Genomic DNA, 21,244 nt, shown 5'->3' with positions numbered 1-21,244 from the left:
CCTTTGCCTGATACTCTCCGCTTATCTGGGAGGTCACTACTTGTGAGTCGCTGTATATCATCACCTTTGTAGCACCGACTTCTTCTGCCAACTTTAATCCAGCGATCAAGGCTTCATATTCTGCCTGATTATTTGAAGCTGGAAATTCAAATTTTAGGGAAACCTCTATCTGGGTTCCTCTTTCATCTACCAATATTATGCATGCGCCGCTTCCTGTTTTGTTGGAGGATCCGTCTACATAGAGTTCTCATGTAGTTGGTTTTTCCTCCTGATCCCCTGCGTATTCTGCAACGAAGTCGGCGAGGCATTGGGCTTTGATCGCCGTCCAAGTTTCATATCTTAAGTCGAACTCGGAGAGCTCTATTGCCCATTGGACCATTCTCCCAGCAACATCCGTCTTTTGGAGGATTTGCTTCATGGGTTGGTTCGTACGGACTCTTATTGTGTGAGCCTGAAAGTAAGGTCGTAGCCTTCGTGAGGCTGTTACTAAGGAGTAGGCAAACTTCTCTAGTTTGTGGTATCTTAGCTCAGGGCCTTGTAGAACTTTACTGATGAAATAAACTGGATGTTGTCCGACCTCATCTTCTCTTATCAGGGCTGATGAGACAGCCTTGTCTGCTACGGATAAGTACAGGACGAGGTCTTTTCCAGATACTGGTTGGGTCAGAATAGGAGGTTGGCTTAAAAACTTTTTGAACTCCTGGAACGCCTCCTCGCATTCAGGAGTCCATTCGAACTGGCATCCCTTTCTTAATAAGGAGAATAGTGGAAGGGACTTTAGTGCCAATCCTGCCAAAAATCTGGAGAGGGCTGCGAGTCGGCCATTCAGCTGCTGGACTTCTCTCACACAAGTCGGACTTTTCATTTCTAGGATGGCTCTACACTTATCGGGATTGGCTTCGATCCCTTTTTATGTTAGCATAAATCCTAGAAATTTCCCTGCCTCCACCGCGAAGGCGCACTTTGCGGGATTTAGTCTCATCCCGTGCAGCCTTATGGTGTCAAAGGCTTGTGAGAGGTCTGACAAGAGGTCGACTTCCTTCTTGGTTTTTACCAGCATGTCGTCGACGTATACTTCCATTAGGCTCCCCAGGTGAGGGGAAAACACTTTATTCATCAGCCTTTGATATGTGGCTCCTGCATTCTTCAATCCGAATGGCATGACCACGTAGCAGAAATTAGCTCTGGGTGTGATGAATGATGTTTTCTCCTGGTCTGGCTCGTACATCGGGATTTGATTATATCCCGAGTAGGCGTCCATAAATGATAAGTATTGGTACCCCGAGCTGGAGTCCACTAGGGTATCAATACTTGGTAGGGGATAAGGGTCATTGGGACATGCCTTATTTAAGTCGGTATAGTCGACACACATTCTCCATTTGCCATTCTGTTTTTTGACTAGCACTACATTGGCTAGCCATGTTGGGTACTTGACTTCTCTGATGAAGCCAGCTTCCAGGAGCGCCTGCACTTGCTCTTCTACTATTAGGGCTCGTTCTGAATCGAGCTTGCGTCTTCTTTGTTGTACAGGTCGGGATCCTGGATAAACCGAGAGCTTGTGGGACATGAGCTCCGGGTCTATCCCAGGCATGTCAGAGGCCTTCCAGGCGAAGAGGTCGGAATTATCTCTTAGGAGCTTGGTCAATTCTTGTTTTAGGGTTTCCCCTAGGTTGGCTCCTATATGAGTATTTTTCCCTTCCTCTTTGCCGACCTGTATCTCCTCGGTTTTTCCTCCCGGTTGTGGTCGCAGCTCTTCTCTGGCCCTTGTGCCACCGAGCTCTACTGTGTGAACTTCTCTGCCCCTTCCTCTCAGATTTAGGCTTTCATTGTAGCATTTCCTCGCCAACTTTTGGTCTCCCCTTACCGTTGCTATCCCCGCTGAGGTCGGGAATTTTATGCAGAGGTGGGGAGTGGATACTACTGCTCTGAGTCGATTAAGGGTAGCTCTGCCGATTAAAGCATTATATGCTGACCCCACATCAATGACTATGAAGTCTATACTCAGAGTCTTTGATTTTTCCCCTTTTCCAAAAGTGGTGTGAAGGGGCAAAAATCCTAGTGGTTTTATTGGCGTGTCCCCTAATCCGTATAGGGTGTCGGGGTAGGCTCTTAATTCTTTCTCATCTAACCCTAGCTTGTCAAAAGCGGGCTTAAAAAGAATGTACGCCGAGCTTCCTTGGTCTACTAGGATTCTGTGGAGATGGGCATTTGCTAGGATCATAGTTATTACTACTGGATCATCGTGTCCAGGGATTATTCCTTGCCCATCTTCTTTTGTGAATGAAATGGTAGGGAGGTCGGATGACTCTTCCCCGACCTGGTAGACTCTTTTGAGATATCTTTTTCGAGAGGATTTGGTAAGTCCCCCTCCCGCGAACCCTCCTGAGATCATATGGATATGCCTCTCTGGTGTCTGCGGTGGTGGGTCTCTGATGAGCGGATAATTTGTACGCTTTTTGGCATTATTTTTAGTATGTTTTTAGTATGATCTAGTTAGTTTTTAGTATATTTTTATTAGTTTTTAGTTAAAATTTACTTTTCTGGACTTTACTATGAGTTTGTGTGTTTTTCTGTGATTTCAGGTATTTTCTGACTGAAATTGAGGGACCTGAGCAAAAATCTGATTCAGAGACTAAAAAGGACTGCAGATGCTGTTGGATTCTGACCTTCCTGCACTCGAAGTGAATTTTCTGGAGCTACAGAAGCCCAATTGGCGCGCTCTCAACGGCGTTGGAAAGTAGACATCCTGGGCTTTCCAGCAATATATGATAGTTCATACTTTGCCCAAAATTTGATGGCCCAAACCGGCGTTCAAAGTCACCCTCAGAAGTTCCAGCGTTAAACGCCGGAACTGGCACAAGAATGGGAGTTAAACGCCCAAACTGGCACCAAAGCTGGCGTTTAACTCCAAGAAGAGTCTCTACACGAAAATGCTTCAATGCTCAGCCCAAGCACACACCAAGTGGGCCCAGAAGTGGATTTTTATGTCATTTACTCATCTTTGTAAACCCTAGGCTACTAGTTCTCTATATATAGGACCTTTTACTATTGTATTTTCATCTTGGTTCTTCTGGTTCCCTCTCTGGGGCCGAAGCCAATGATCACTTTTGTTCTTATGTATTTTCAACGGTGGAGTTTCTACACACCATAGATTAAGGTGTGGAGCTCTGCTGTACCTCGAGTATTAATGCAATTACTATTGTTCTTCTATTCAATTTCGCTTGTTCTTGTTCTAAGATATCACTTGTTCTTCAACTTGATGAATGTGATGATCCATGACACTCATCATCATTCTCACCTATAAACGTGTGCCTGAAAACCACCTCCGTTCTACATTAGATTGGGTGGATATCTCTTGGATTCCTGATACATGACGCATGGTTGATCGCCTGACAACCGAGCGCTCGCCTGACAACCGAGCCAGCCATTCCGTGAGATCAGAGTCTTCGTGGTATAGGCTAGAACTGATGGCGGCATTCAAGAGAATCCGGAAGGTCTAAACTGTGGTATTCTGAGTAGGATTCAATGATTGAATGACTGTGACGTGCTTCAAACTCCTGAGGGCGGGGCGTTAGTGACAGACGCAAAAGAATCACTGGATTCTATTCCAGCCTGATCGAGAACCGACAGATGGATAGCCGTGCCGTGACAGGGTGCGTTGAACATTTCCACTGAGAGGATGGGAGGTAGCCACTGACAACGGTGAAACCCTTGCTTAAGCTTGCCATGGAAAGGAGTAAGAAGGATTGGATGAAGACAGTAGGAAAGTAGAGAGACGGAAGGGACCAAGCATCTTCATACGCTTATCTGAAATTCCCACCAATGAATTGCATAAGTACCTCTATCTTTATCTTTATGTTTTATTCGTATATCACCCATATCCATTTGAGTTTGCCTGACTGAGATTTACAAGGTAACCATAGCTTGCTTCATACCAACAATCTCTGTGGGATCGACCCTTACTCGCGTAAGGTTTATTACTTGGACGACCCAGTACACTTGCTGGTTAGTTGTGCGAAGTTGTGTTTATGCCATGGTATTGAACACCAAGTTTTTGGATTCATTACCGGGGATTATTTGAGTTGTGAAAAGTATTGTTCACAATTTCGCGCACCAAGTTTTTGGCGCCGTTGCCGGGGATTGTTGAGTTTGGACAACTGACGGTTCATCTTGTTGCTTAGATTATGTATTTTTCTTCAGAGTTCTTAAGAATGAATTCTAGTGTTTCAAGGTGATGTTCTTATCATCACCAAAGCTGATTGATCTTCATCAATTTAGCTCTTGAATGCAATGTTCTGCTGAAGCTTGGCTAGCCATGTCTAATTCCTTTAGACTGAAGCTTTAGACTAACATTGCATGATTCCTGGAATTCTCATTAAGAATTTTGATACCTTTATTTTCTTTTTCCACTTAATTTTCGAAAAAAAACACAAAAAAATTATAAAATCATAAAATCCAAAAATTTCTTGTTTGAGTCTAGAGTCTCATTTTAAGTTTGGTGTCAATTGCATGTTTCTGTTCTTCTTGCATTCATGCATGTATCTTCAAGTTGTTCTTGATGATTTCACTGCTCTGATTTTTAAATTCTCTTGACTTGAGTGTTCATGTGTCTCATGTGCATTCTCATTAGTGTCAGTAGTATACAAACTGCTAAGTTTGGTGTCTTGCATGCATTGTTATTTGATTTTAGTTGTATTTTGATTATTCCTTATTATTAAAAATCTAAAAATATTTTTAATTTGTGTCTTTTCAAGTCAATAATACAGAGAATTGAAGATTCAGAACATACTGCAGAGGAATTGCACAGAAAAAGCTCGGCGTTCAAAATGCCCAGTGAAGAAGACAGACTGGCGTTTAAACGCCAGCCAGGGTACCTGGTTGGGCGTTTAACGCCCAAAAGGTAGAGTTTTGGGTGTTAAACGCCAGAATGTGCACCATTCTGGGCGTTTAATGCCAGGATGGCACAAGAGGGAAGATTCTGTTTTCAATTCAAATTTTTTTCAAGTTTTCAATGTTTTTCAAAATCAAATCTTTTTCAAATCAAATCTTTTCAATCAAATCTTTTTCAAATTCAATTTCTTTCTATTTTCAAAGATACTTGCTATCAATTAATGATTTGATTCAACATTTCAAGTATGTTACCTTTTCTGTTGAGAAAGGTTTAATGATTGAATCATATCTTTTCTTGATAGCCAAGTCATTAATTTTTAAAATCAAATCTTTTTAAAATATTTTTCAAATCATATCTTCTCAATCACATTTTTCTTAAAACCAATCATATCTTCTTAACCACATCTTTTTCAAAATAGTTTTCAATCAAATCTTTTTGATTTCTAATTTCAAATTCTTTTTCAAAAATCACTTGATTTCTTTCCCACTTTTATTTTCGAAAATCAATTAGTGTTTTTCAAAATGTTTTCAAAATCTTCTACTCAATTTTCGAAAATTACTTCCCTTCTTCTCATATCCTTCTATTTATGGACTAACACTATTCCTTAATGCAAAATTCGAACTCCATCTTCTTTGATAAGTTCGAATTTTCTACTTCTGCCTTCTATTTTTCTTTTCCTCTGACACCTCAAGGAATCTCTATACTGTGACATAGAGGATTTCACATTTTCTTGTTCTCTTCTCTTTCATATGAGTAGGAGCAAAGACAAAAGCATTCTTGTTGAGGCTGATCCTGAACCTGAAAGGACCTTGAAGCGAAAGCTAAGAGAAGCTAAGGCACAATTCTCTGTAGAGGACCTAACAGAAATCTTCAAGGAAGAAGAACACATGGCAGCCGAAAACAACAACAATGCCAACAATGCAAGGAAGGTGCTGGGTGACTTCACTGCACCTACTCCCGACTTCTATGGGAGAAGCATCTCTATCCCTGCCATTGGAGCAAACAACTTTGAGCTTAAGCCTCAATTAGTTTCTCTAATGCAACAGAATTGCAAGTTTCATGGACTTCCATTGGAAGATCCTCATCAGTTCTTAGCTGAATTCTTGCAAATCTGTGACACTGTCAAGACTAATGGGGTTGACCCTGAGGTCTACAGACTTATGCTATTCCCTTTTGCTGTAAGAGACAAAGCTAGAATATGGTTGGACTCACAACCTAAAGAAAGTCTGAACTCTTGGGAAAAGCTAGTCAATGCCTTCTTGACAAAGTTCTTTCCACCTCAAAAATTGAGTAAGCTTAGAGTGGAAGTCCAAACCTTCAGACAGAAGGAAGGAGAATCCCTCTATGAAGCTTGGGAAAGATACAAACAATTAATCAGAAAGTGTCCCTCTGACATGCTTTCTGAATGGAGCATCATAGGTATTTTCTATGATGGTCTGTCTGAACTGTCCAAGATGTCTTTGGATAGCTCTGCTAGAGGATCTCTTCATCTGAAGAAGACGCCTACAGAAGCTCAAGAGCTGATTGAAATGGTTGCAAATAACCAATTCATGTACACTTCTGAAAGGAATCTTGTGAACAATGGGACTAATCAGAAGAAAGGAGTTCTTGAGATTGACACTTTGAATGCCATATTGGCTCAAAACAAAATATTGACTCAACAAGTTAATATGATTTCTCAAAGTCTGTCTGGAATGCAAAATGCACCAGGTAGTACTAAGGAAGCTTCATCTGAGGAAGAAGCTTATGATCCTGAGAACCCTTCAATGGAAGAGGTGAATTACATGGGAGAACCCTATGGAAACACCTATAATCCTTCATGGAGAAATCATCCAAATCTCTCATGGAAGGATCAACAGAGACCTCAACAAGGTTTCAACAATAATAATGGTGGAAGAAACAGGTTTAGCAATAGCAAGCCTTTTCCATCATCTTCTCAGCAACAGACAGAGAGTTCTAAGCAGAACACCTCTGACTTAGCAACCATAGTCTCTGATCTAATCAAAACCACTAAAAGTTTCATGACTGAAATAAGGTCCTCCATTAGAAATTTGGAGGCACAAGTGGGACAGCTGAGCAAGAAAATTACTGAACTCCCTCCTAGTACTCTTCCAAGCAATACAAAAGAAAATCCAAAAGGAGAGTGCAAAGCCATCAACATGGCCGAATTTGGAGAGGAGGAAGAGGCAGTGAACGCCACTGAGGAAGACCTCAATGGACGTCCACTGGCCTCCAATGAGTTCCCCAATGAGGAACCATGGGAATCTGAGGCTCAAAATGAGACCATAGAGATTCCATTGGATTTACTTCTGCCATTCATGAGCTCTGATGAGTATTCTTCCTCTGAAGAGGATGAGTATGTCACTGAAGAGCAAGTTGCTAAATACCTTGGAGCAATCATGAAGCTAAATGACAAGTTATTTGGAAATGAGACTTGGGAGGATGAACCCCCTTTGCTCACCAAAGAACTAGATGACTTGTCTAGGCAGAAATTACCTCAAAAGATACAAGATCCTGGGAAGTTTTCAATACCTTGTACCATAGGCACCATGACCTTCAAGAAGGCCTTGTGTGACCTATGGTCAAGTGTAAACCTCATGCCTCTCTCTATAATGGAGAAGCTAGGGATCTTTGAGGTGCAAGCTGCAAAAATCTCACTAGAGATGGCAGACAACTCAAGAAAACAAGCTTATGGACTTGTAGAGGATGTTCTTGTAAAGGTTAAAGACCATTACATCCCTACTGATTTCATAGTCCTAGAGACTGGGAAGTGCATGGATGAATCCATCATCCTTGGCAGACCCTTCCTAGCCACAGCAAAGGCTGTGATTGATGTTGATAGAGGAGAATTAATCATTCAAGTGAATGAAGAATCCTTGGGTTTTAAGGCTCAAGGATATCCCTCTGTCACCATGGAGAGGAAGCATGAAGAGCTCCTCTCAAAACAGAGCCACACAGAGCCCCCACAGTCAAACTCTAAGTTTGGTGTTGGGAGGCCACAACCAAACTCTAAGTTTGGTGTTGAACCCCCACATTCAAACTCTAAGTTTGGTGTTGGGAGGTTCCAACATTGCTCTGAGCACCTGTGAGGCTCCATGAGAGTCCTCTGTCAAGCTACTGACATTAAAGAAGCGCTTGTTGGGAGGCAACCAATGTTATATTTTATCTATTCTCTTTTGTTATTTTATGTTTTCTGTAGGTTGATGATCATGAGAAGTCACAAAATCAATGAAAAAAGCAAAAACAGAATGAAAAACAGAAAGAAAAATAGCACACCCTGGAGGAAGAACCTGCTGGCGTTTAAACGCCAGTAAGGCTAGCTGTTGGGCGTTTAACGCCCAGTCTAGCACCATTCTGGGCGTTTAACACCAGAAAGGGGCACCAGACTGGCGTTAAACGCCAGAAAAGGGCAAGCACTTGGCGTTAAACGCCAGAAATGGGCACCAGCCCGGCGTTTAACGCCAGAATTGGCTAAAAACGCATTTTTGCATGCCACTTGGTGCAGGGATGACTTTTCCTTGACACCTCAGGATCCCCACCTACCCTACCACTCTCTCTCTTCTTCACCCATTCACCAATCACCTCAACACCTCTTCCCCAAAAACCCTTCACCTATCAAATCCCATCTTTCTCTTCACCACTCACACCCATCCTTCATAAACCCCCACCTACCTCACCCTTCAAATTCAAACCACTTTCCCTCCCACACCCACCCATACATGACCGAACCATGAGCCCCCCACTCCTATATAAACCCATCTTCACTCCTTCATTTTCACACAACCTAAACACCACTTCTTCCCCTTTTTGGCCGAACACAAGAGCCATCCCCTTCTTTCTCATTTCTTCTTCTTCTACTCTCTTCTTCCTTCTTTTGCTCGAGGACGAGCAAACCTTTTAAGTTTGGTGTGGTAAAAGCATTGCTTTTTGTTTTTCCATAACCATTTATGGCATTCAAGGCCAGAGAAACCTCTAGAAAGAGGAAAGGGAAGGCAAATGCTTCCTCCTCCGAGTCATGGGAGATGGAGAGATTCATCTCAAGGGTGCATCAAGACCACGTCTATGAAGTTGTGGCCTTGAAGAAGGTGATCCCCGAGGTCCCTTTTTCACTCAAAAAGAGTGAATATCCGGAGATCCGACATGAGATCCGAAGAAGAGGTTGGGAAGTTCTTACCAACCCCATTCAACAAGTCGGAATCTTAATGGTTCAAGAGTTCTATGCCAATGCATGGATCACCAAGAACCATGATCAAAGTGTGAACCCGGATCCAAAAAATTGGCTTACTATGGTTCGGGGGAAATACTTGGATTTTAGTCCGGAAAATGTAAGGTTAGCATTCAACTTTCCCATGATGCAAGGAGATGAACATCCTTACACTAGAAGGGTCAACTTTGATCAAAGGTTGGACCAAGTCCTCACAGACATTTGTGAAGAGGGCGCCCAATGGAAGAGAGATTCAAGAGGGAAGCCGGTTCAACTGAGAAGGCATGACCTCAAGCCCGTGGCTAGGGGGTGGTTGGAGTTCATCCAACGCTCAATCATTCCCACTAGCAACCGGTCCGAAGTTACTATAGACCGGGCTATCATGATCCATAGCATCATGATTAGAGAAGAAATAGAAGTTCATGAGGTTATATCCCAAAAACTTTATAAGGTGGCGGACAAGTCCTCTACCTTGGCAAGGTTAGCCTTTCCTCATCTCATTTGTCACCTCTGTTATTCAGTTGGAGTTGACATAGAGGAAGACATTCCCATTGATGAGGACAAGCCCATCACTAAGAAAAGGATGGAGCACACAAGAGATCCCACTCATCATGAGATCCCTGAGATTCCTCAAGGGATGCACTTTCCTCCACAAAACTATTGGGAGCAATTAAACACCTCCCTAGGAGAATTGAGTTCCAACATGGGACAACTAAGGGTGGAGCACCAAGAACACTCTATCCTCCTCCATGAAATTAGAGAAGATCAAAGAATCATGAGAGAGGAGCAACAAAGACAAGGAAGAGACATTGAGGAGCTCAAGCACTCCATAGGATCTTCAAGAGAAAGAACAAGCCGCCATCACTAAGGTGGACCCGTTCTTTAATTTCCTTGTTCTTTATTTTTCTGTTTTTCGAAAATGGTGCTTATGTTTATCTATGTTTGTGTCTTGTGATCATTAGTGTCTTAGTGTCTATGCCTTAAAGTTATGAATGTCCTATGAATCCATCACCTTTCTTGAATAAAAAAATGTGTTCTTAATTGAAAAAGAAAAGAATTGCATGAATTTTGAATTTTATAACAGTTTAATTATTTTGATGTGGTGGCAATGCTTTTGTTTTCTGAATGTATGCTTAAACAGTGCATATGTCTTTCGAATTTGTGGTTCATGAATGTTGGCTCTTGAAAGAATGATGAAGAAGGAGAAATGTTACTGAGGATCTGAAAAATCATAAAAATGATTCTTGAAGCAAGGAAAAGCAGTGAATACAAAAAAAAATTTCGAAAAAAAAGAGAAAAAGAAAAAGAAAGAGAAAAAGAAAGAAAAAGAAAGAAATAAAGTTGTGATCCAAGGCAAAAAGAGTGTGCTTAAGAACCCTGGACACCTCTAATTGGGGACTCTAGCAAAGCTAAGTCACAATCTGAAAAGGTTCACCCAATTATGTGTCTGTGGCATGTATGTATCCGGTGGTAATACTGGAAGACAGAGTGCTTTGGGCCACGGCCAAGACTCAATAAGTAGCTTTGTTCAAGAATCATCATACTTAACTAGGAGAATCAATAACACTATCTGGATTCTGAGTTCCTAAAGAAGCCAATCATTCTGAATTTCAAAGGATAGAGTAAGATGCCAAAACTGTTCAGAGGCAAAAAGCTAAAAGCCCCGCTCATCTAATTAATACTGATCTTCATAGATATTTTTGGAATTCATTGCATATTCTCTTCTTTTTATCTTATTTGATTTTCAGTTGCTTGAGGACAAGCAACAATTTAAGTTTGGTGTTGTGATGAGCGGATAATTTGTACGCTTTTTGGCATTATTTTTAGTATGTTTTTAGTATGATCTAGTTAGTTTTTAGTATATTTTTATTAGTTTTTAGTTAAAATTTACTTTTCTGGACTTTACTATGAGTTTGTGTGTTTTTCTGTGATTTCAGGTATTTTCTGGCTGAAATTGAGGGACCTGAGCAAAAATCTGATTCAGAGACTAAAAAGGACTGCAGATGCTGTTGGATTCTGACCTCCCTGCACTCAAAGTGGATTTTCTGGAGCTACAGAAGCCCAATTGGCGCACTCTCAACGGCGTTGGAAAGTAGACATCCTGGGCTTTCCAGCAATATATGATAGTCCATACTTTGCCCAAGATTTGATGGCCCAAACCGGCGTTCAAAATCACCCTCAGAAGTTCCAGCGTTAAACGCCGGAACTGGCACAAGAATGGGAGTTAAACGCCCAAACTGGCACCAAAGCTGGCGTTTAACTCCAAGAAGAGTCTCTACACGAAAATGCTTCAATGCTCAGCCCAAGAACACACCAAGTGGGCCCGGAAGTGGATTTTTATGTCATTTACTCATCTCTGTAAACCCTAGGCTACTAGTTCTCTATATATAGGACCTTTTACTATTGTATTTTCATCTTGGTTCTTCTGGTTCCCTCTCTGGGGCCGAAGCCAATGATCACTTTTGTTCTTATGTATTTTCAACGGTGGAGTTTCTACACACCATAGATTAAGGTGTGGAGCTCTGCTGTACCTCGAGTATTAATGCAATTACTATTGTTCTTCTATTCAATTACGCTTGTTCTTGTTCTAAGATATCACTTGTTCTTCAACTTGATGAATGTGATGATCCGTGACACTCATCATCATTCTCACCTATGAACGTGTGCCTGACAACCACCTCCGTTCTACATTAGATTGGGTGGATATCTCTTGGATTCCTGATACACGACGCATGGTTGATCGCCTGACAACCGAGCGCTCGCCTGACAACCGAGCCAGCCATTCCGTGAGATCAGAGTCTTCGTGGTATAGGCTAGAACTGATGGCGGCATTCAAGAGAATCCGGAAGGTCTAAACCTTGTCTGTGGTATTCTGAGTAGGATTCAATGATTGAATGACTGTGACGTGCTTCAAACTCCTGAGGGCGGGGCGTTAGTGACAGACGCAAAAGAATCACTGGATTCTATTCCGGCCTGATCGAGAACCGACAGATGGATAGCCGTGCCGTGACAGGGTGCGTTGAACATTTCCACTGAGAGGATGGGAGGTAGCCACTGACAACGGTGAAACCCTTGCTTAAGCTTGCCATGGAAAGGAGTAAGAAGGATTGGATGAAGACAGTAGGAAAGCAGAGAGACGGAAGGGACCAAGCATCTTCATACGCTTATCTGAAATTTCCACCAATGAATTGCATAAGTACCTCTATCTTTATCTTTATGTTTTATTCGTATATCACCCATATCCATTTGAGTTTGCCTGACTGAGATTTACAAGGTAACCATAGCTTGCTTCATACCAACAATCTCTGTGGGATCGACCCTTACTCGCATAAGGTTTATTACTTGGACAACCCAGTACACTTGCTGGTTTGTTGTGCGAAGTTGTGTTTATGCCATGGTATTGAACACCAAGTTTTTGGATTCATTACCGGGGATTATTTGAGTTGTGAAAAGTATTGTTCACAATTTCGCGCACCAGTCTCTTCTATCCATATCGTCTCGCTTTCTCTTTCCATGACCGTCCGACCTTTCTATGAGATATCTATCAAGCCGACCTTCTCTAGCCAGCTTTTCTATCACATTTTTAAGATCGTAACAGTCGTTTGTGGAGTGACCATATATTTTATGGTACTCGCAGTAATCGCTGCGGCTCCCCCTTTTTTATTTTTAATGGGCCTAGGGGGTGGCAGTCTTTCAGTGTTACAAATCTCTCTGTATGCATCCTCTATAGAAACTTTCAGAGGAGTATAAGAGTGATATTTTCTTGGCCTCTCGAGACCGAGTTCTTCCTTTTTCTTGGTTTCCCTTTCCCTTTCTTTTGTTGAGGGAGGGGGCCCAGGTCGCCAACTCAGGTCTCTCAATTTGGCGTTTTCCTCCATATTGATGTACTTTTCAGCTCTTTCCTGTACATCACTTAGAGAAACGGGGTGTCTTTTAGATATGGACTACGAGAAGGGACCTTCTCTGAGTCCATTGACTAACCCATTATGACTGCCTCTGTGGACAGGTCTTGAATCTCCAAACATGCTTTGTTGAACCTTTCCATATAGGCTCGTAAAGATTCTCCGACCTCCTGTTTTATTCCCAGGAGGTTCGGTGCATGTTTCACTTTGTCTTTCTGGATTGAGAACCTCATCAAAAACTTCCTTGAGAGGTCTTCAAAACTAGCAACCGACCTCGGAGGGAGGCTATCGAACCACTTCATCGCTGCTTTTGATAGAGTGGTCGGGAAGGCTTTGCATCGCGTAGCGTCGGAAGCATCGGCTAGGTACATCCGACTTTTGAAGTTGCTCAGGTGATGCTTTGGATCCGTAGTTCCGTCGTAGAGGTCCATATCAGGGCTTTTGAAGTTCCTCGGAACTTTTGCTCTCATTATGTCCTCGCTGAAAGGATCCTCCCCACCTAAGGGCGGCTCTTCTTGTTCGTCACGGGAGTTGCGACCTTTGAGGGAGGATTCTAACTTTAAGAGTTTTCTTTCTAACTCTTTTCGTCGTTCCATCTCCTCTTTTAGGCTCTTTTCAGTTTCCTTTTGTCGCTCCCGCTCTTGTTCTAACTGTTCCAGGCGGCTGTGGACTAATCCCATGAGTTCAGTTACATGGGATGGTCCTTCTTTTTCTGACTCACGCCCTTTTGAGGAGTTTACCTTCGGGTTTTTTACTCCGAAGGTGCCTTCTCTGTGCTGATTATCAATTTCCTGGTGGAGGGTGAAGTCCACATCGTTATTGCCTGTGTCCAGATTCTCTTGCTCAGAATCTGTCTCCACATGACCTTCTTCGTGGGATCTGTCCGCCATCGGTGGATGATCTCTCGAGTCCCCGGCAACGGCGCCAATGTTACTGTGGGTAACCGGAGATTAATAGAATGGATGGCGTTGGCTGGCCCAAACGTGTGAAGGAGGAGGTTTCCGAGTGGATCTGTAACTTCGGGAGGCTCCATCCGACTTGTTTGTGCGAGGAGAGGGGGGTGGTACCTGCAAAGACACTCCGATGCCTAAGTTAGCAAGAGTGTGAGCAGGTCTAGAAAGTATTGGGCTTAGAGATACCTGAGGGATGTCAGTGTATTTATAGTGGTGAGCCAATAACCACCGTTGGAGTAGTGCCATATTTTTAGGGTGTTAACCGTCCCATTATCTTAGGGAGGTTAAGATATGGCTTGATGAAGTGGTTAGAGAGATTTTAGGGGCAGTTACTCATTTGAATGAGTGTTTATCTGCCAGCTAATCTCGTGCCCGACTTCTTTAGGACAAATCGTAGTCAACACCGACTTCTTAGTACGAAGGTCGGTGCTCAGCAAGGCTCAATCCTCTGGACTAGGCCTTTCTTTTGGACCTGGGCCTTTATTATTGGGTCAGGGTATGAACAATTGATATAGAATAAAAGTAGCATCAAGAGAGAGTAGAGAATTATCATTTAGCCATTAGAGAGTTAGCTCTGGAGTATAACCCTCACTCGAAGCAGGGAAACATTTGTGTTCGTACTCCTTTTTATTCATACTATTCACTAATAATACACACTAATTTAGTATACTTTCTTTCCATTATACAAATTCATTACAAATCCTATTACACATCTATCAAAATGCCAATTATAATTTTAAGTCTCATGAAAAGGTTAGATCATACATATGTAATATGGCATAATTTGAAAAGACATAAATGTAATTTTACTAACCATCTAATCATCTATGGAAGCCTAAATGAGAAGTAAACTTTGCTAAAAGTTCTGCACACATTTGAGCATACTCTTTTGTTTAAACGGTTCATTATCATAGTTCTGAAAATCGGTTTAGTTAAATTGATTTGACGGAGAATCGAAAGCGTTTATAATTCGGTCTATTAAAAAAACCATCATTTTAAAAACCATGTGAGAACTATTGAACCGGCTGAAAACTAACTGGTCGGACCGAACTGAAATCCGACGGTTTACATCAAATGACACTGTTTTATGTCATCCCCTTTCTCCTTCTTTCTTTCTTTCAGAATTGAAAATTCACTCTTCAGAAATCAGAACCTTACCATCAACCAAAATAAACCTTAGCTAACCTCCACCACTGCCGCCGCAAGGATTGGGATACTGCCACCATCCGTCACACTCAGGAGCTTCCCCCTTCATCTTATCGGCGTGCTCCAAGTCTCCAACCCTTTGTTCGCTCCCCTCACCGAGCACAGCTTCTTCCTCGACGTCAGCTCGCCGTCCGTCGTCTTCGTCTGCCCAGTCGCGCTTCCGCCGCCGTCCGTCGCACTCAAGAGCTTCCGTCCTCGTTTAGTGCTCGTGCTTCGAGTCTCCAACCCCTCTGCTCGTGTGGTCCTCGTGTGGTTGTCATCTGGTCTTCATCTGGTCACCGTCGCGCTCAACTTCTCTCAATGATACTCTACACATACTGCTCGGATCGAAGGTCAGTGTTCCCTGCATCATCACTTCCCCTGTTCTCTCTTTTCCAGATTTCTCGTCTCCCGTATTTTTTCATGTTGCTGAATTACTAATCAAGTAATTTGCCTTGTTGCTGATCTAAATGTTGCGGTAAATCGTAGCTGAACTAGGATTGTTAAATTTGTTGCTGTAAGTTGAATTTGTTGCTGAAAATATCACTAAGCTGATTTTTTTTGTTAATGAAAATCATCACTGAGTTGAATTTGTTGCTGATTATCATCCGCTGAATCTTGAATTTATTGCTGTTTTGCTGAAATAATCACTTAGCCAAATTTTTGTTGTTGCTGTAAATCATCTTTGGAGTTAAACTTTTTGTTGCTGAAAATTATCATAGTTGAACAGCCTATAATTCATCACTCCTTGATTTTGTTGCCGGAAATATCATTGAACTAATTTTTTTGTTGCCGAAAATCATCACTTTGTTGAATTTGTTATTGATTATCATCACTGGAGCTTGAATTTGTTGTCTTGCTGAAATAATTACTTAGGTACTTTTTTGTCGCTGTAAATCTGTAAATCATCTTTTGAGCTAAGTCTTTTGTTGCTGAAAATTATCATAGTTGAATTTGTTGTTGAAAATGCAGTTCATGCTCTCTGCAACCCAGAATAAAATTGTTCAGTTAAATTGTTGTTCCCATGCTCTTTGTTTGGTTTTTTTTTTTTTGGCTAGAATTTTAAAAATGTCTTCTTCACAACTCAGTTGCTATTATGAGTTATTCTTGGTATTGATTTGTGAAAAATACACAAGTGTAGATATAGATGCATATCAAAATGAAGAAAATGTTGGTCAAGCTTCAAATTTGTCCTATGAAGATATAGATGCGACTTTGAGATCACCCCTTGAATTTGATTTACTGATTATGTTATTTTCTGCCCTCTCTCTTGTTTATTTAAATTGAGACTAGTTTATTCTCTTTTTGCATCATTAGTTATGTCTAAAGATTGATACTTAATTGTTATTAATATATTTGTGAAGACATGTATTTTAAGTTTTAACTTTTGATTTTATTTTTATTTTTATAATTTTACATTTTTATTTAATTATGACCGGGTTAACCGAGTGAATCAGTGACCCACGAGTTTAACCAGTGACCTGGTTGTATGACTGGGTCAATTACCGGTTTGGTTCTGATAACTATGCTGTTTCTTTCACTTTTCTCGATGCTTTTTCTGTGTTATATTGGAAACTGAAACGAGCCGAATTACTCTTATTGTTATGGTGTTCAGTGTTCTATTCTAAAGACAGTTCTTCAGGATGCATGCACTGGGAGTTTCTCCTTTACTTATTGCTAAAACATTTCAAGCAATGGGAATTCCATCAAGCACACGAAGCACTGTGGTAAGATTTGGGAAGTAACATTACTACGATTGTTAAAATATGCAAACTCTTCCAACTTCAAACATTTTTTTTTTGTCTGAATTTCTTTTGTTGTAATTTCAGGTGTGTGCTGCAAAAGGTCCAAGGCCACGCTATCCACGAGTTTGGAAGACCCATAAAAGAGTTGGGACCATTAACAAGGCTGCTAAGCTTGTTGAGACTGTAAGTTCTTAGTTTAATTTCGGATAAACACCATTTCTATCATAAAAGTTCAGCATGTCGACAAATCTACCATGAATAAAGGAAACTAATTTTGTACAAAAGACGAAAAATTCTGATTTCTATCATTGCAAGTTTGGAATATTGACAAATCTACGCATGAATAAAATTAAATTTGAATACGTTTGTTGCATAAACCATCTTTCGTAGGTACAAAACTAGTTTCTTCCATTCATGGTTAAATTTGCCAGTGATTTAAAGTTTCATAGTTAAAAATGGTAGTTTACTCTTTAATTTCTGTTCCAATTTTTTCTTCTCACTTGATAATCATGATAGTAGAAAATTTCTGATTGATTTTTTCTTAGGTGATTTGGATTCTTGAGAAAGTTAATGTCTCTGTGTGGCTTGTGTGTAGATTAGACAGCTGTCAAATGTCAAAGAGGAAGTTTATGGTGCTCTTGATTCCTATGTTGCTTGGGAATTAGAGTTCCCTTTAATTACTATGAAAAAGGCACTCAAGACTCTAGAAGATCAACAAGAGTGGAAGCGGGTAATACAGGTACTTAAACAAAGAAATGTTATCCATGTAAACTTTTAGATAGGGTTTGCTTTCGAGAGTGGGACTGATACTAGGAGATTGGAATTCAGTATTGTGTTTGTTGGCTAGAGACGGTAACTAAAATTTTAGTCCTGTGATATAAAATTTTAGTCTCTTCAGTACCTCTAAAAAGTGAGGACATGGGACTGAAATTTTTAAAGGCAGAGATTGAAACTTTGATAACAATTCTTCTCAAAAACACCTTCATTTAACTTTTCAAATTCCAAATCTACCTGTCAATTTCCATGTTTATCTTAAACAGAACATAATATTGAGACATAACACATTAACACAGTCCAATACATTTTACACCAAACGCAATCCAGAGATTTAATTTAGTCTGTCTCTCAGCCTTTGTCTTTCGGTCTTAATCTCTCAGTTTTAGTCTCCCTTCCAAACACAGCCTTAACGCCCTTGTCTTCATTCATGTTGTATTCACCAAGTTGTTGGATACCTTCTTCAGGAACCAAAGCTATTTAATTTTATTCTTTTAATTTTTGTTTCGTTTAACCTTCTAATGTCTTATGTTGCTGTGCATACTCGATCTGGGGATATCCTCTAAATTAGTTCCTGCGTATGCAAATTACCTATGGAACTGTAGGTAACAAAGTGGATGTTAAGCAAAGGTCAAGGTAGGACTATGGGAAGCTATTTCACATTATTGATTGCATTAGCAGAAGATGATCGAATCGATGAAGCTGAAGAGCTTTGGACGAAGTTATTAATGCAGTATATGGAAAGCTTGCCTCGTAAATTCTTTGATAAAATGATATCTATCTACTACAAGAGAGGCATGTATGACAAGATGTTTGAGGTATTATTCTGATTTGTGATTTTAAGTCGATATAAAAAATTTGCACCTTTTATAATCTGCTTAGTAGTCATGAAATTCCTAAATTCTTGGATATTACTTGTTCAACCGGTGAAATGTATTTAGGAGGAAATGATAATTACAAGAATAGAAGATAAATAAAATTCAAGAGCTATATAACCAAGACAAGCTAATTGTTAGAAAATATTCAAACTCTAAATATCCACCAAATATCACCCTGAAACAGACATGATCTGATTGTAGGTTTTTGCTGATATGGAGGAGCTTGGTGTTCATCCTAATTTGACTGTCGTGCAAGTGATTGGAAGTGTCTTTAAGGAGGTGGGCATGTTGGACAAATATGAGAAGATACACCAAAAATATCCACCACCTAGGTGGAAATATAGATACGTCAAAGGAGGGCGCCGTATAAAAGTCAAGGTGTCTGGTCAACCTTATCAAGGCAACTACAGAGAAGGGAATGAGCATGCAAATGCGAATGGTGAACCAAATTTGGACTTAGACGACAATGATACATCAGAAGAGACTTCAGAGTTAGAGGAAGTTGATGAACAATTCAACCAGGACGCTAATGCAAGAACCATGGAATCTAAACAAATATCAGATGATTCATTTGAGACTAAGGAATCAGTTTTGGATGTATAATAGTTGGGGAAAGATGATTTAAGATAATTCAATACTTGATGAGTTTCCATTGGCAGTTATTTCTGTCATAGTTGGAATGTATTGTTTACATGCCTCTATCATGGAAGGATGGAAAGTGTTAAGGATATAGAATGGAGACACTCTTGGACAAGAAGAGCATGCTTTTGAAACTAAGGTATTCTACATGATTATAATGAAAAACCAAGATGTGATTTTCTTCTCTAGCCAGCATGAATGAACTTTCGTAGTCATGATTATAATGTCATTAGTTGATGGCTATATACCAAGTCTGAAGATTTATGTTCTACCTCATACAATGACACGTATTAGTAGTGAAATCATCTTGTGTTGTTGTGCATACTTTTCTTTTTCAAAATTGAAAAAATAAAAATGTTATTCTTAAAGAATGTAAGTCAAAATGAGTCGTTAAGAAAGCAAATTATTTACCATTTAAATTTATAATACTATATTTGATTGAGTAATTGAGTTGTGTAAAGGCAATATGACGATTCGCTCACTAGAATAAAAAATAATAGTAAAATACATACTAATTTAAGAACGCAGCAAAAATTATACAAATTTAAATTAAAAATAACAAAATAAAGTTTCATAAATGGTTAAAAAATATTATTACGAACAATGAGTACTAAAAATTTCATTAAAAAAAATAACAAATGAAAAGAAAGAATAAAATTAATAAAAAATATATAAATTTTCTTATGTTTTTTTTATTATAAATGAGAAGAAAAGATAACATTAGTAGAAAAAGAGTATTTTTTTTAATTACTTCTACAAACATAATAATTGAATGCAAAAGCTCCAATTTATAATTTCTAGAGAACGAGTTTAAAACCATAGCCAAACAAAAAATTAAAATTGAGACTTGTACTTAATTACCTAAAATAAATCTAAACTTTATTCATAGAATTTCTTTAATGTATTTTAAAACACTTCATAAGTTACTTTTTGTTAGGGACGGACATACGGGGTGAGTGAAGGCTTCGTCCCAATTTTTTTTAAAAAAAATTAATAATAATAAATTATTAAGTATTATTTAATTTTTTAAAAAATTTATTTAATATTTAATTTAATATAAATAAAAGTCTAATCTAACTTAAATATTAATGATTTTTAATATCTAAAAGTTAAGTAACAATATTAAAAAAATTTGAAAAGATATTATTACTAATATTTTTAAATTAAATAAAATTTTTTAAATTTCATAAAGTATATTTTTTTTTGTGAGTGTCTTTCTTGATTCATTTGATATTAATTTTTTATGTTTCAACTACTACAACTGAGAAATCTTTTTTAACTATGAATGCTGTAAAGAATAACTCAGAAACAAAATAAAAGATGAATTTTTTGCTAATTGGCTTTTAATTATATTAAAAAGAAAATAGTTGAAAATTTTAACACAAATTCTATTATCAATAAATTTTATGATACGAAAAATCGACCACTTCGTTAATAAAAAATATATACATATTTTTTGTATTTTAAAATATATTCTTTATCAGTATATTTTTGTAATATATTTTATATTATATAATTTTTTGCATAATTTTTTAATATTATATATTATTGGTCCCATAATAATATTTCTGGATCCTGCTTTTTGTAATATTAGCCGTACTCGCAAAAATTATCTCAAAAGTTAAAAACGTACTTAACTATATTAAATATAAATCTACATTGTTAATTGATAAAATAAATCTCAAGGTAGGTTCTACACAAATATTTAATCAATAATTTAACATAGTTCTAGTTAAGTAATTTTTTCATTAAAATAATCAATCCATATTATTAACTTATTTTTTCTCTTTTTTTTAATATGATTTTTTCATATAATGCTAAATACACATGATTGTGCCAACAAATTATAACTTAAATAATATAATATTTCTTTTTTTAAATAGAGGTCTCGGGTTAATCACTTTAATCCATTTGTTATTTTTTTTATTGGTAGCGTCAAAATTTGTTAATGTGACATGTTAAGTGACACCAGCCCACATTTAAGAGTACTAATTATCTATTAATATGATAAATTTATGAAATTAGATGAAATCAAAATCTAATTGAAAAAGAGACCTTGAAACATTGAAATCC

The 21,244-nt window shown here is 38.9% G+C and overlaps 1 protein-coding gene across 2 annotated transcripts; it reads left to right on the top strand.

Moving 5' to 3' along the window:
* Positions 1-15,045: 15,045 nt before the first annotated feature.
* Positions 15,046-19,359, top strand: LOC112702335 (pentatricopeptide repeat-containing protein At4g21190). 2 transcript variants are annotated; one of them, XM_025753326.3, is made up of 6 exons: positions 15,046-15,488; positions 16,778-16,862; positions 16,965-17,063; positions 17,476-17,619; positions 18,260-18,472; positions 18,734-19,359. In XM_025753326.3, the coding sequence occupies exons 1-6, from the start codon at positions 15,457-15,459 to the stop codon at positions 19,133-19,135; spliced, it is 975 nt and encodes a 324-aa protein (XP_025609111.1). In that variant the 5' UTR covers positions 15,046-15,456; the 3' UTR covers positions 19,136-19,359. The 2 variants fall into 2 exon arrangements, with proteins under 2 accessions (XP_025609111.1, XP_025609112.1); XM_025753327.3 differs by having other exon boundaries at positions 15,047-15,488; positions 16,751-16,862.
* The last annotated feature ends 1,885 nt before the right edge of the window (positions 19,360-21,244 follow it).

The sequence above is a fragment of the Arachis hypogaea genome, chromosome 7 (genome assembly GCF_003086295.3).
Source record: "Arachis hypogaea cultivar Tifrunner chromosome 7, arahy.Tifrunner.gnm2.J5K5, whole genome shotgun sequence".
Classification (NCBI taxonomy): Eukaryota; Viridiplantae; Streptophyta; class Magnoliopsida; order Fabales; family Fabaceae; genus Arachis; species Arachis hypogaea.
This window is presented reverse-complemented; position numbering and strand designations above follow the sequence as displayed.